The sequence below is a fragment of the Harpia harpyja genome, chromosome 5, assembly GCF_026419915.1.
Source record: "Harpia harpyja isolate bHarHar1 chromosome 5, bHarHar1 primary haplotype, whole genome shotgun sequence".
Taxonomy (NCBI): domain Eukaryota; kingdom Metazoa; phylum Chordata; class Aves; order Accipitriformes; family Accipitridae; genus Harpia; species Harpia harpyja.
In genome coordinates, this window is record NC_068944.1 from 783401 (window position 1) to 798853 (window position 15453).

Here is a 15453-nt window from a genome sequence, read left to right on the forward strand (position 1 = left end):
CCCATTAAAGGGTAACACAGATGATAATCTGAGGTTTGCAGTGTACCTGTGGTGATACCCTATGACTGGTGCTAACCTATGACTGGTAAGAAATTTATTATAAATTTTTCAGAAAAGGAAAAAAAAGTCCAAGAAACCACAGAACAGCTGAGCAAACTTCTATACTATGTAAAGATTTCATGAATGAATGCTGAAACACATGCAGGTAAGTGGAAAGTAATACAACCCAATGTTGTTTTACAATGAAGATAAACATGTAATTAAATTTGAAAGCACTTGATACAGCAGTACATACAAATGTAATAAACTACAGAAGACTATGGTTAGAATGAAATTTTAAAAAAAAGACTACTGAATGATGCTTAAAAGGGAAATAAGAATTGGAGAGAAATTGCTAAAGGGATTACTCATGAGCTTGCCCTTAAACACACTTTACTAAATCTTTCCACTAACATGATTATCAGAAAAATTCCCAATGGACTATGCTGACAACAAAACTTGTAGAAGCTGTGAATAAGGACAAGCTTTAAATAGGCAGGAAGAAATAATAAGAAAGGCCTGTATATTTGTTTCATTAAAGAGGACTGTGAGCACAATCAGTCACAATGAAAAGGGGAAGCTTGTTACTGTTAGATCATTTGAGAGAGAGGTTCTTAGGACCAAAAGAAAAGCACTATTGATGTAAAAGGCACTGGTAAGAGCTCATCTCAAATACCATGTTAAATTCTCATCACCCCTGAGCAAGAATACTAAACTCAAAAAAGGGCATGCAAGATATAGGTTTGCTGAATGCAAACTATTACAAAAGCAGATAGAAAGTAATTGACTTGTTCTGATTATAAAACAGGAAACAAACAAAAAAAAAATCTACTTAAGCTAAAAGGCATTCTCCCCATCAGGGCAAATAAGTATGAACTTTTCATTAACTAATTTAGATTGAAAGCTTGATCTTCTAATTATACAGCAAGAGTAGCTAAAGAGACCAAAACTCCCTAATAGTTCTAAAATGGACCTTAAAACTGTTATAACTGGATTATAGGACCTCGTTCCTGCAACTACAAGGGAAACTTGGGTAACCCAAGAAGTTGAACTCTGCTGTGCTGCCATGAAATGTATTTATCAAAATGCTTCTATGAGTAAGTGCATGTTTTGGAAAAAGCTACCCCACTAACAAAGATATAGGGAAAATATTTATTTTCTGTTTAAGTAACCGATCCAGGGATTTTAGCAAATCACAACTAATTCTCCCATATTAGCATGGTCTCCTGAGAACTACTACATGAAATTTGAGGCGTTGAAAACAAATGTAGAGAACCTGTAATGGACAGTAAACAGGCTGAATGAGGTCTATCAAACATGACCAAAAAGACTGAACTTGAGGTGGTTTAGTTCAATGAAGACAATATCAGAAGAAGAAAATGGTCAGAGTCTTCTAGGATACACAAAAGCTATTTCAAAGATAAGTTAATAGAATCATTTCCAGATTTACTAAGACAGAACAAGAAGCCACAGGTAGCAGCCACAGGTAGCAGCCAGCAGCCACAGGTAGCAGGTATATTCTGTCAGGAATAACTGAAGCTTCTATCTTGCCTTGAGGTAGAATGAGAAGCAGAGGACCCTTTCAGTTCTACTGCCTATGATATGGTGGTTTGGATTCTGGGAAAGGTAATTACTGATTTTACCAAGAGGTAAACTAAGGAAAAAGAGTATATGTTTGAGCATGCTGACAGAATGACATCTTCAACTATGGGAAGTAGTAATCAGTCAAGTTTCAGGGCCAACTGTTTCAGACTGAGTACCTCAGGTGTGAAAGCTTGCCCCTGTGTCTGCTAAAGAGGTGTCTGTTACGATCCCATCTGAACAGGGATCAGCTTCTTGGGTTGACACTGGCATACAGCTATGTAGTGTTTCTGTCTAGTGCAGGAGGCAAAGGAGCATGGCAGCTATGAAAACAGTATTGTTTTTTACTAATTATGTTAAACAGCCACCAGAGCTAAAATGAAAGTTGTGTTTTGAAGAAAAAAGGAATACAAATTAGTTTAGAATGGAGTCAGATATGCTGGGGGAAAGCCCAAAACAAAGCTGTCCATACAAAACAAATCATACTAAAGACGACACGCTTTTCTAAACTTGATTTGCATGTACCATACCTTGAAATCATGTACAACAATATTCTGTATTAAAATAAATTAATTAATAAATTTGATATTATATATATCCCATCCAGATACTTGTCACTTTTTGCTGGAAGACATGGACCAAAAATTTTAAGTTCCTTCTGATGAAGGCAACAAATTGGAAAAAACAATCACATATGGAAACATTTTGCACATCCTGCAACTTTAGAGTTGTCTCTATCTTCTTTCATATTTTTATTATTTCTTTTCAAAGTTGTATTGGGTTTGTGTGGTAAGGTTTTGATAGCAGGGGGGGCTACAGGGGTGGCTTCTGCAAGAAGATGCCAGAAGCTTCCCCTATGTCCGAGAGTGCCAATGCCAGCCGGCTCCAAGACAGACCTGCTGCTGGCCAAGGCCAAGCCCATCAGCAACAGTGGTAGAGCCTCTGGGAGAACAGATTTAAGAAGGGGAAAAAGTTGCAGCAGCACAGAAACTGCAGCTGGAGAGAGGAGTGAGAACATATGAGAGAAACAACCCTGCACACCCCCAGGTCAGAGAAGGAGGGGGAGGAGGTGCTCCAGGCACTGGAGCAGAGATTCCCCTGCAGCCCGGGGAGGTCCACAGTGGAGAGATCTCCACCTGCAGCCCGGGGAGGACCCCACGCCAGAGCAGGGGGATGTCCAAAGGAGGCTGTGACCCCATGGGAAGCCCACGCCAGAGCAGGCTCCTGGCAGGACCTGTGGCCCCACAGGGGACCCACGCTGGAGCACTTTGCTCCTGAAGGACTGCACGCTGTGGAAGGGACCCATGTTGGAGAAGTTTGTGGTGGACTGTCTCCTCTGGGAGGGACCCCACAGTGGAGCAGGGGACAAGTGAGGAGTCCTCCCCCTGAGGAGGAAGGAGCCGCAGAGACAACATGTGATGAACTGACCACGACCCCCATTCCCCGTCCCCCTGTGCCGCTGGGGCGGGGTAGATAGATTAGATAGAGAATCCAGGAGTGAAGCTGTGCCCAGGAAGAAGGGAGGGGTGGGGGGAAGGTGGTTTAAGATTTGGTTTTACTTCTCATTACCCTACTCTGGTTTGACTGGTAATAAATGAAACTAATTTCCCAAAGTTGGGTCTGTTTTGCCCGTGACAGTAATTGGTGAGTGATCTCTCCCCATCCTTATCTCGACCCACGAGCCTTTAGTTCTATTTTCTCTCCCCAGTCCAGCTGAGGAGGGCAGTGGTAGAGCAGCTTTGGTGGGCACCTGGCATCTAACCAGGGTCAACCCACCACAAAAGCATATTCCATTCTGTAAACTGCCATTCAATATGTAATCCAGTGTTTTCTTTCACCATTTCTAGGTCTGTAGGGAATCAGCTCTGTCAAAAGCTTGACTACAGACTTATTCTCTATGTGTCTTGCTTCCATTGTTCCCTTGAGACTTCAGGCTCAATATTTGGGAATCATATGACTAACCTTTTCTTGGGCAAAATGCAATCTGGCAGAACCACTCTTTAAAACACCAATCTACTCCTTAGCATCTAAGGAGGGTAGTATCACTCATTTTAATATGAGGATTGACAAAAATAAAATTACCAGAATTCATTCCCCCCTCTTTCCTTATTCTTCCAAATGGATCACAGCTATTTACAAATTTATTTTGCAAAGCTATACAGAGTGATTATTTTATCTTTTATTCTTGCTTCACTCAGATCTGGAATGTAGCATTTAAGTTTGTAATTAGATGAAAGCATTGCATTATTATGCCCCCTTTTATAAATGTAAGAACAAAAATAATTGTCTTGTTTCTCTCACTGTAAAACAGCACTTGAAACATACCTTGTCAGATTACAGATTTTCTGTGCTAATTCCAAAAAACCCCACTGCTATCTAGAGGTCTGAACTTAATCTGATTCAATTTAATTTAAATCAGTCCACAGAAATTGCAGGTCTGGCTTAAAATCTAAATCAACAAGGTTTTTATGAGAGGTCTACCCAAGTACGAACCTGATGTAGTACTGGTTACCTTGACAGACTTGACAGGATCACATCCCGAAACAGTATGGCATAACAATTTTATAAAGTTAAATAGCAAAGTACTGAGTTCAAGCAGAGCAAAAAACATTGTAGCACTACTTAATACTTTGTACGATAAATGAATTTGTCACTTACCACAACACTCTGGACAGTCTGGATGTATTAGAGCATTCATTCCATATCCTGGATAGCAGCGATCAACCCATACCATTTGCAGAGTACCTTCAATGTAGTATATTTCAGGCAACGGTTCAGAACTTTTCCTGCTAACTTCCACTTGTTGCTTAAAAAATCTCTCTATAAGGTGTTTTGCCTAAATTGAAACAAATAGTATTTTTTCAGAATCTTTGATGGAAAGAGATCAGAATACAAGACAAAAGAATGTAAGTATGAGTTAGGATTAAGATTCAAAGGATGTATCACTAAACCTTTTGATTGTAGCTGAATGGAAACAGGACTATCTGATATTCTTGGATATGTTGGTTTTAATATAGATAAACATTGATCAATTAATGCAATGTCTTTTAAAGTGTTCAGAAGTATACAAATAGAACTTTAAAAGCTAATCCATAGCAATTTTGCCTACATTAGACATCTGTAGTCCAACATCAATAGACTTGCAGCTTTCCCATCTACATATGTACTCGTATGTAGGTCCACTTACATTTCAGACATACTTTTCATCTTTATTAGCTATTTCTGTTCAATAAAAAGAAAATGCCAAAGGTGTCCTGAGGCCAAGTTAAATGAGGGGATTATTGTTATTATTACATCAATCAAATATAATCACAGAAGACTTAACTCCCTTACTCAAAAAGATTTGCACAAATACAGTCCTAGCTAGGAAAAACATTCCTTTCAATCAGTGCAGAACCAGCACCACAGAATCACAGAAGTGTTAGGATACAAGGGAGCTCGGGAGCTCTATTCCATCTCATCTACTCCATCTCCCTAGCCAAAGGCAATGTTTATTTTTAAAAATCCTTTATTTTCCCTGGAATTTTGGACCATTTTTTATGAAGTGTCTTCCACAGTAGTTAAAATTAAAAATGTGACTTCTAACTGGCTAAGATATATAAAGTATGTAACAGAAATAGACCCATTAGCAATCTGACAAAGTCTAACAGTAAAAGGTATCAATGCTTCATATCCAGACAGTGCTTCATTTGTATACAGGGATTAACTATATATATAGAAAGCTAAAAAGAAAAAGGAAAGAAAAAAAACCCCTTCAATAGGCTTGCAAGGTTCAGTACACACACAAATTGGCAAAACCACATTTACTCATGCTCTCTTAATTTGATCCTCTTGTCTGTATGAAAAAGATGAACTTTGATCATGAGCTTTCCCCACAAATTTAGGGGGTTTTTTTTCAGTGGGCAGGATGGAAGCTGCTTAATGAGCACAATGTTATTTTAGACCCCCTCACCCTTCCACTGGAATCCCAAAGCATGATTTGCATACCTGCTATTGGTATTCCTTCTGTACTTCCCTTCCCCTTTCTCCTTTCTCCCTTAAGACCTCTGAATTAACAGTTAACCTAGTAAGCAAGACTCTGGCTTCTGGTTCTCTACTGTAAAAGCCAAATGCCTTCAAAAGCTAAAATTCTGCCAGATCAATAACAAAATCACTTTGAAGTGATGGAAAGGCACTCCCATTGCGAAACAGCACGTCTGATATTTATAAGATAGCACATGTTCAAAGTTTCCCAATTGTCTTGCCACTTTTCATACTCTTAATGTACTGTCTTTAATATCGACTGATAGTATGATCTGCCTTATCCATAATGGCAATAGAATATTAGCAATATTGCCAAACAGCAATAGAATATTTTAACTGATACAAATTTTATATCCACTAAAACTTTTATATCAATTTATTAATTTACTAAACAAAGTATGTTTCATTTTTTATGTTATTATACTTTATTGTGAGAGTAGCTTATTATGTTAGTTGCCTGTTTATTCTTCCATCTACTATACCTTGTTTAGTCTACGAGTTGCATCACAAGCACTTTGCTGACATAGTCTGTTGTGTTTTTCTCTGTCTAAGGAAGCAACTATAACAAAACACAATCTGTTTATAGAAGAACAAGGTCAATGAAATTGACATTTATTTTTTTATTTACTCATTTAAGATTCTAGTCAGTTCTGATGCAAGGATGTAGGACATTTTACTATATTTCACATCTAACTTGCAATGTTTTAAAGAAATCACAGAGCTTGTCCTCTTATAGATATTATACATCTATGTATAATTTTCAGTATACTTAAATATCTTATGGGAACTGTCATTTATTTGTAAATTCTAATGGCAAGGAAATGTATAATTCTGGAGTCTTCCCAGATTTATAAATATCTGAATCCTTTCAAAAGAAATAAGCTACTCTCTAATTACCTGCCTGCTGTTGTGGTTTTATGAAGACTCAGGTTTTAAAACAGTCATCCAGGAACCCTAACAGTTCAGGCTTCTGACTCTTTCTGCAATGGACTCAAGTTTTCTCTCAAGAACAATCAATCAGGGCAATATCTAGCGCTTTTAAACATTTTCCCTGCTCCCCTCCCTGCACAAACAGTTCCAGAGCCTTGCCCACGCAACCCTTTAGATTCTCATAGGAATGCCTATGACACATAGAACCAAAGGAAGACTTCAAGTATGGACTGAAGAAAAAGCATAGTTACATTGTAGTAATCCATTTGCAGGGGTCCACGTTCCTTATCAACTGACTAGTACTAACATGTTGTGGTGAAGGCCTGGGAAACAGTTAACTAAGCTGCTGGACTGCTCTCCAGAACTGACATTAGAGTAAGCTGCCATATTAAAAATAAAATTATCTGTTAACATGTGAATTTAACTGCTTATATGATAAGCTTTAAATACCTCTATCACAGAAGTAATTCTGAAACACCAAATGCTACTTAGAAGTCAAAAAGTACTTTCTAAGACTTCAAGCCACCTCAGAATGTGTAGTTTACCACTGGGCCATATCAAAGTTTACATCCACCTAAATCTCTAACTGGAGAATTTCTCCTCCTAATGCTCAAATATTCTATAAAGCCTGGGCATTGGCTAAATCTCATTTATGTAGTCTCAATAACCTTAGAGTTAACTAACTACACTATCAGTAATGAGACTTCAGATACATCATGCTATCCACTACAAATAGTTTTCAGAGAAACACAACTGGCTAATAGTTTCATTGTTTTTATAAGCAACTATATTTAATTTTCAAGAAAATTAAAATTGGAACATGGAAAATGAAGCATAATTGGTATACTTTGTTCAGAAAGGGATCTTTCCAAAGTGCATGTGTTGATACATCGTGACTAATCTAATACAACACATGAAAACAATGGCCTTTTTAGAGCTGAAATAATTAGGAACAGTAAGTCCAAGAAAATATTGCAGATGTTCTTATGTAGATTCAGCTCAACAATTATAAATTGCATCTATTTTGGTTTTAGATATCTCTTAACAAAGTACTTCAAGTGAACCAAACATATATTGGGACTGTTTTACATGTTCCTTCAGACCTCACTCACAGCATGAAGGAGTTGACGCTTTCTTTTCATATGGTTTCAGTGCTCAGGAGGAATATTCTGAGAACAAGTCTCAAGAACAATAAACAACCTTCTTTGGATTGACATGACAGAGATTTCCACAGTTAATGCCTTTAGTGAAAAGCTGTTAATGGCAACGTTTTATGAAAACAAATTCATGTTAAAGTGAAAATGTATTTTTAGTAACTAAACTTTATCAAAGGAGGATAAGTAACTAAGACACTGTGAGGTCTTCATTTACATATGAACTCATTTGTGTATCAACACACCCAAATATCAGATACAAAGTTTTATAATTATTGCAATACATAGTCACACTCAGTAAGAATCCTTAAATATCCCATAATTTGGTGACATCTTCCCAAGCCATCTAATGGTTTGCTTTAAATCAAGCCAACTCAGTATTTCTGGCAACTCAGTTTTGCCCCGGTCTCCTTTAGGCTCCTTTTGTTTTAAAGGAAATGGAAAATTATGAAGTCTCCCTCTTTTATTGTTGCCACTTAAAGAAGGACAAGTGCTGAAGTTCACCTCATTTAACTTTAGTTCTTGAAAATTAGACATCCAGCCTTAGTCTGTCATTTGGAAGCTGATTATAAAGACCAAGGCACATCCATGGAGTCCTTTATACACCTGTTGTAGGTGACTAGATGAAGGTAATCTGGGGAGTTACAGAATGCACTGTATCACTTTCCTTCCTGTGTTAGTGTGCAACAAGGGACACGATAATGTTTTATGATACAAAATTAAAAATATATTGATCTATCCACAGCTATAAAATGTTCTGAAGCTCTTCTGAAATAATGTAAAATACACACTTTTGAGTAGATCAACCATATTTTTGCTATTGACATGAATTTCACATGCAATACTTTGAAGCATTTTTCCAATCAAGAAACTTTATAAGCAGTAAATACATTCCATTAACTATAAAAATTCTAACCGTTCTTCAAAGTGGATTTTTACCTGAAAATGTAAAGAAGATTTCATTCTGTAGACCTCCTCTCTGCATTTTTACATGATGGCATTCTGACTTAATTAATGTAACCTCACAAGAAAGTTCAGCAACAAGTTTGCTTAGTATCTGAAGCAATGCTTTCTCAAAAGAAGTGTTACGAGAACTGTTGCAGGGGCCTGTGTGATACTGGGCTGTGAACTCATAGTAATTTTTAGGATCAGAATAAGCTGCAGGAAAAAAATGTCAAAAGATGATGAGGAACATATATGAAGTAAAAAGAAGAAAAGTAATTTGTATATTAGAAAATAAAATTGCCAATTTAAATCCTTAGTTTATAAACAAAACCTATTTTGTACCCCCAGAGAATTTTTAATGATAAAATAGTGTATGCTGGGCCAGTTGGAAACACCTAAGAGATTTTTACAAGTCAACATTCTTACTTGTATCCGTCAGTAAGTCTTACTCTTTATTATTGTAATTTTAAAATTTTTAAACCAACAGGAGATTACCATAAAGGGATGAAGAATATGAACGCTAAGGTTAAGAAGCATACAAAATACCCTTTAGTAGGTGGCACAATATTTCATCTCACAAATTATGGCCAGTTACAGTAGTATGTTACATATTTTTTAGTCAACTATCACAGAAGTATTTTAAAGGGCTTAAAAACTGAATCCTCTTCCCCAGAGATCAATATAAGATGAACTAGTTAAGATGAACAGGAATTCCTACTCTGTGAGCAGAAGTAACTGAAAAAGCTTCCATATAGATATGAAATTTACTTTTATGGATGGATCAGCTATTTCACCTTTACAGTAAAGCTAAATGCACACCTGGGCATCTTCTACAAATACACCAATGTAGCATAAAATGCGTGTTTCTAGTTATTTCACGATAACCACTCTACTCTGCAGATCAACAGAGCACAATGTTAAATAGAAAATAGGAATAAAAGAATGAAGAACAGGGGTCATGGTGTGGGTATAATCACAGAAATGAGAAGGGGGTGGCAGGGAAGAAAGAACGAAGGAATAGAAACCAAACCAGCTGAAAGAAGCAGCAGAACATCCAAAATATGGTACCCAATCAAGACAGCTCATTAGATCCTCTACCTTGCTTTTGCCTTCCCCATTTCTTTTCCCTTGCTGCTGCATATTCCTGATTTTTTTTTATGTATGTATGAAGCTTGAATTTTGTATGTTAACATTCAGATTTGATTCTTATTGAAGGATATGTCTGCATTACTGAAAACTGTAACCTTTTCCATCAAAACTGTTTAAAAGAAACTTTTTCCTTTCCAGTTCTGTCAAGCAAGCCAGCTGCTAAAAGTCATGGTTATTCTGTATGAAGGCTGCTGTGCCAAAGTAAAATTAATTTACATCAGAGGTTAATTTATGTTATTGTGCTCTACGATGTTTCTAAATGAGCACTGGTATGCATTTTAAATTCAAGATCAGACATAGTTCCTGCTGAAGGCAATAGGAGCTCTTGCCTACATCTCCACAAGAATAAAATATCCTTTAAAGAAGAAAAGGAGAGCTAGTAATGAATAAATGACGTTGCTTTTACAATCTTTCACTTTATCAAAGACTTTTTACCTGCTGACAGAAGGAAATGTAATCAGAATAGGAAAGAATAAGCTACAAATATTACATCATTAAATGATAGGTACTTAAAAAACCACAATCAGGCAATAATTACGGCATTAATATGTGTGAAATAAATCTATATGGCTGTGCTAAATTAATCTCAAAGAATAATTCAGTTTAAAATTATACCATTTTAATGTTATTAAGGATTACTGCCTATTCAATTTTTTACATTTCATTATGTTTTATGTTTCTTTTTTAAAAAGAACTGTATTCATAAGTTCCTCAGTCAGCCACTGAGCTTCATTTAAGGCTCTGTAAATGACATTAAATGAACTGCCTGGTAGCAACTAATATTAAAAACAATTTCCCAGAGAAACAGAACGTCTTTGTCTCTGCAAATTAAATTCTAAATAAGCCTACTTATTTTAAAATAGCAACACATATTTTAAAAAATAAAACTTCTTCAAGGCAACAACACATTTACCTGGATTGGTAACTTACCATAAATAAGATATTTTATTATGAGGTTTTTATCAGGTTGCATTGCTGTTAGCTTATAAACAATGGAACAAGTGTAAACTCCACTCAGGTTGAAGTGTCTCAATATTAAAGTTCCTGTTGGTGATATTTGCACACTGCTATTTTCTAGTAAAGACAATAATGAAATAAATTTAGTTGTCGTCATGAGAAAGTGCAGAAAGTAAGGGTCCAAATGGTTATTTACTTTTAAGCTGTGCACAAAATAATATTATGGATTCAGCTGAAGGCATAGGACTCGGAAACTGAAGCTGACTGAGTGTTACTCAGGTCAACATTACACAAATATGCCTTATTGCTGCTGTATTTTTAAGTATTGGTTGACAAAGCAGTCCTAGAAACCTGTTTTTATTTGATCTCAGACATCTATTGTTCTCTCCAATAACACTTCTAAGAGCAAAGAACTCCCAGAAAAAAAGGACAAAGGGAGCAAATAATCTCTTTTTATACCTCTATATAGTCAAACTGACTACTAACCTTTCAGTCTTCAGGAACTGCCTCATGAATTAGCTGCTGGTGGTGTTTAACAAGCAGTAAACTTCAAAGTAGGCAAGACAGAAAGTTCAAGTTAAGCAAGTACTATATAACAGACCATCCACAAAAATTATATGTGTATGCCAAAATAAGAATCATGTATGTTTAGGATGGTAAAATAATCCTTCTGTATGGAAAGATATGCATTGTTACGGTGGCCAAAGTCTTAACACAAGTCTTCAGTTCAAGGCAGAGAGGAAGTAGGATCCTACTTCAAAGGACAAATCATGAGCATGGCTCTTTAACTAGGTTTTTAAAGAGAAAGGAAAGAACTGCTTAAGGTCAGATTTGGGCACTGATAATGAGCCATAGAGTTGTCCCATGTAGCCTGCATGGGGGTTACATGATGACAGTTGATGACTCCTTTCCTGACTTGAAAAGTCCTCAGGCAGTAACAATATAGATATGGTTTCTCAAATAGTAACATGCAGCCCATCCTGCTGTCAAAGGAAACCACGGGAACCACTAGATTAGAGTCAATTGTAATAGATTTCAAGGTAAAATACTCACTTTGATAAAATATTTTGAGAATGGATTTTTGTTTCCATTTTCAGATGCCAAAAAAAAAATTTTTAACATCCTAAATAATTTAGACCTTTTATGTAGATGATGGAAGCTTAGACAATTGGTGTGGTGCAAAAGCAGCATATTTTTAGACTGAAAAAAATTGATGCTAAGGACATGAAATCTATACTACACACATCTTAGGGCTTTTACTTCAGACCAGTCCTAATCTGGTTTTACAGGTCAAGCACGCATTATTTCTCAAAGCAAACCTTTCCAATTAGCTTCATCCAAAATGAATCCACTTTGTGCACTCAAAGACCAGAGCATGATCCAAACAGAATGTGGTAAGTGGGTACAATGAAGCAATTCAGTTCAAAGTCACACTCCTATTCAAACTAACATGTTACTGTAGATGCATGCTGATTTTCCTGGTATGTGATTCTAAGAAAGATATTGGGGGAAAAAAATAGCCTGATTGAAGTGCATCTTTTTACATACTTGGCAGGAAGGTGTAGCACAACTTAGTTCCTCAAGAAACCATTTAAGCTTTTAATTAACTTAATTTTGTCATATATATCACTGTGTTTAAAAAAAAAAAATCAAGTGCTGGTAAAAGAGTACTATCAAAAAGACAAAGTGCAAATTCTTTGACAAGAATGGTTTGGGATTCTGTATCAGCCTAGGCTCTCACATTAACGGCACACTGTCTCATTTTTTGGATGATGAAGAGGTTTTTAATCTGATGATGAACTACTCAGGATGCTAAGTCTATAAACTAGAATGTCATTTGCTACTGTATGCTGGAATAGCTATCGGATTAATATTGTCAGAAAAACAGCATAGATTTAAGAACTATGGTTCTGATCTTTGGCATATGCAACAGCCCTGTGTGGGCCAAAAGCATCACCACCGTTACTTGACTGGATAGCCAGAGCACCTATAATATATATCACAGACAGCTTTGCTATACTTACAAAATGCATTACTGAACTGCAAAGATGACAACAAGTCTGCAAAAGACAAAACTTGGAAATCCAGTGAAGAGATCTGGTCACAAATATTTTTTGAAAGTACGTTAGCAGAAACAGAAAAGTAAAGTGTTCTTCTGAAGGACTGAGTCACTTTATTATAGAATTTTATCCTACCTTGAATAATGAATGGTTCATATACCAGAAAAGATCAGAATTTTTACATAGTAACCATTAATTATTTTAATGGTATGTCTGTGTGTAAAGAATCTCCTTTTGGATCATGAAATCAAGAGCCTGTTATGTTGTTTTGGGTTTTTTTTTTCCCCTAGTGTTATAAAAGAAACCACACTTAAAATGCCTCGCTCCATGGGATTATCTGAATCAATACTGCCTACTCAGATAAGTTTGGGTTCACAAAACAGACGGTTAGCTTTAAAACAAAATTTTAAAAGTTATTAAGCTATCCACCCTTTTCTTAAATCTAATATTTTTTCCATGTTATTCATCTGCAGCAGGTTCAGTAAGACAGGTGAGCAGGATTTCACATCACATTTTGTGATGTGAATTACATGATATGATTTAATATGCCTCTATTACATAGGAGGCATTTCACATGCATGATGGACAAAAAGCAATGTGATCAAGTTCAGAGGTTCCCTGGAGTCAGTGAAAACTGGCATGATTTAAAACAGAAGTTTTTTTAATTCATGCTAAGAGAGGAAGCTAGACCATTTTCCAGGATCCTCAGGAATTAGAAGGATGCAAAACAGCTATTCCTGTGAGAATTACATTACAGAGACTAAATCCCTTAAGTTTCTGTACCCTTGTATAATTAAATTTAAAACTAAGTGTTCTGATATTTCGTTTTTCTGTTTACTAAACTTAAAACCAACAGATTGATTCTTCTTCCAGTTCTTTCAGTGCAAAAAAAGAAGGTAACTTCCCATCCTCCCACCCCACCTCTTATTCAGACCAGTTTTACAGTAAAGCAACTTCTGTATTTTGAAATTATATATTAAAAACAAAAGTAAATGACAGCAGAATCAGGCCAATGGGCTTTTCAGAAACAGATTTTTCAGACATTTAGAAACAGCTATCAATCCAGATCATAAATTCTAATCTTCATATTAAACTACTGAGCATGTTCAAATTCAAATATGCAATATCTAAATATGTCCAAATAGGTAAATTCAGTGATTAATTATACATGTACAGAAACAAAAGCTAACACGGTATATAATAAACTTGAGTTCACCTGAAAAGCTGCTTAGGAATGAAACATACTCTGTTTTGTAGTCCAGACAGGACTCTGACAGTCTCTCAGGACACATGTATAAGTCATTTATCGGTTATAAGGATAGCGTGAGTATACAGATACACACATCTACTAAAAGCAGCTTCATATTTCTTCAGATTCTCTTTCCTTCCCTCTCCACAGAAGAGCTGTTTGATATACCAATAGTAGGTTTTAGAATATCTGGGGTTTAGCTTGTAGTTGAGAGGTTGAGTGCAGGTTATTTGTCAGTTGCTTTGTTTTATATAACTATAGTACACTTTTCAGTCCTATGAAAGGACAGTAACCGTCTTCTGACACAAATACTCCTTCTATGCATATATTAGGTGGCAGTGTGTATGAAAAGCAGTAACTTTCCTGTAATTCCAAATTCCTATGTTCATCTTCACCAAACTAGAACAGGCCTATTCCAATGTTTACATTTGGAAATAAAGATTGAAATGCTTTCTCTTTTCTGTTCTATTTAGCTGTTCAGAACACCATAAAAAATGCTGGTTTATGCCATAAAACTTTAAGATCCAGAATATAAGAAGCAATTATTTTGAAGATTTTATCCTCCACTTAAAGTATATTTTGAAAACCTCTTATTCCCAACCAGCCCAACAGCTGTTTAAAAACTTCAAAGTACCATTTCCAGATCTTAGTACAAAAGAGTCAGTATACTAAGTGAGGAAAAATGATTGGCTAATTTTAAAGTTGTAATGATTTTAAATTACATTTTGTGCAGTATTTAATTTTTCATTACTCTTTCAACTGCATGTAAGTGGACTGGAATTATCTGTGAACAAAGCTGCTTGTCAAAAAACCAGAACTGTTTTTTAATGGCTACAGAAAGAAAAGTGTTTACTGCTCTTTGTGAGGTTTTACTGTAGTCATGATGTTTGATGTATATAACTAGACAGACTTTTGGGGCACAAAACACCTTCTTGGGTTGTGTGTCAAGGGCTGGTGTGCCTGAAAGAGAATCTGATTTTTCTAACTGTGACAGATAGTACAATGAAAGATAGGCTCTCTTCCTAGAGATTTTATGCTTAAATAATTGCATTTATTTTGAAGCATTCCAAAAAGCAGTATTTTGTTAGACTTTCCTAAAACTCAATTCACAGTTCTACATTTCCACTGAAAGGATTCTCTTCTTTTCTCTCCTACAACCACACTGAAAAAGTATGAAATAATCTATGAAGCAAGGTTTATGAATCCTAGTTTCCCACTGTTAGGGAGACTTGCTATGACAGATGTTAGAAGACTTAACTAGTGACACCAAACCCCAGATAATTTTTACCACTTGGAGAGGATTACGCCCATTCTAAAAGGAGGCCAAGTGATCAAATTCTTTTATACAGCAAACATTTCATGAGCT

At 36.0% G+C, this 15453-nt stretch overlaps 1 protein-coding gene across 1 annotated transcript in view; it reads right to left on the minus strand.

Moving 5' to 3' along the window:
- ZPBP (zona pellucida binding protein) overlaps positions 1 to 15453 on the minus strand; it is a 32442-nt gene that overhangs the window by 4289 nt on the left and 12700 nt on the right. The window contains exons 3-6 of the mRNA XM_052788186.1: positions 10752 to 10895; positions 8667 to 8885; positions 6126 to 6202; positions 4279 to 4456 (exon numbers count right to left, since the gene is read on the minus strand). Of these exons, the coding sequence (XP_052644146.1) occupies positions 4279 to 4456; positions 6126 to 6202; positions 8667 to 8885; positions 10752 to 10895 (618 nt within the window). The remainder of the gene's footprint in view (positions 1 to 4278; positions 4457 to 6125; positions 6203 to 8666; positions 8886 to 10751; positions 10896 to 15453) is intronic.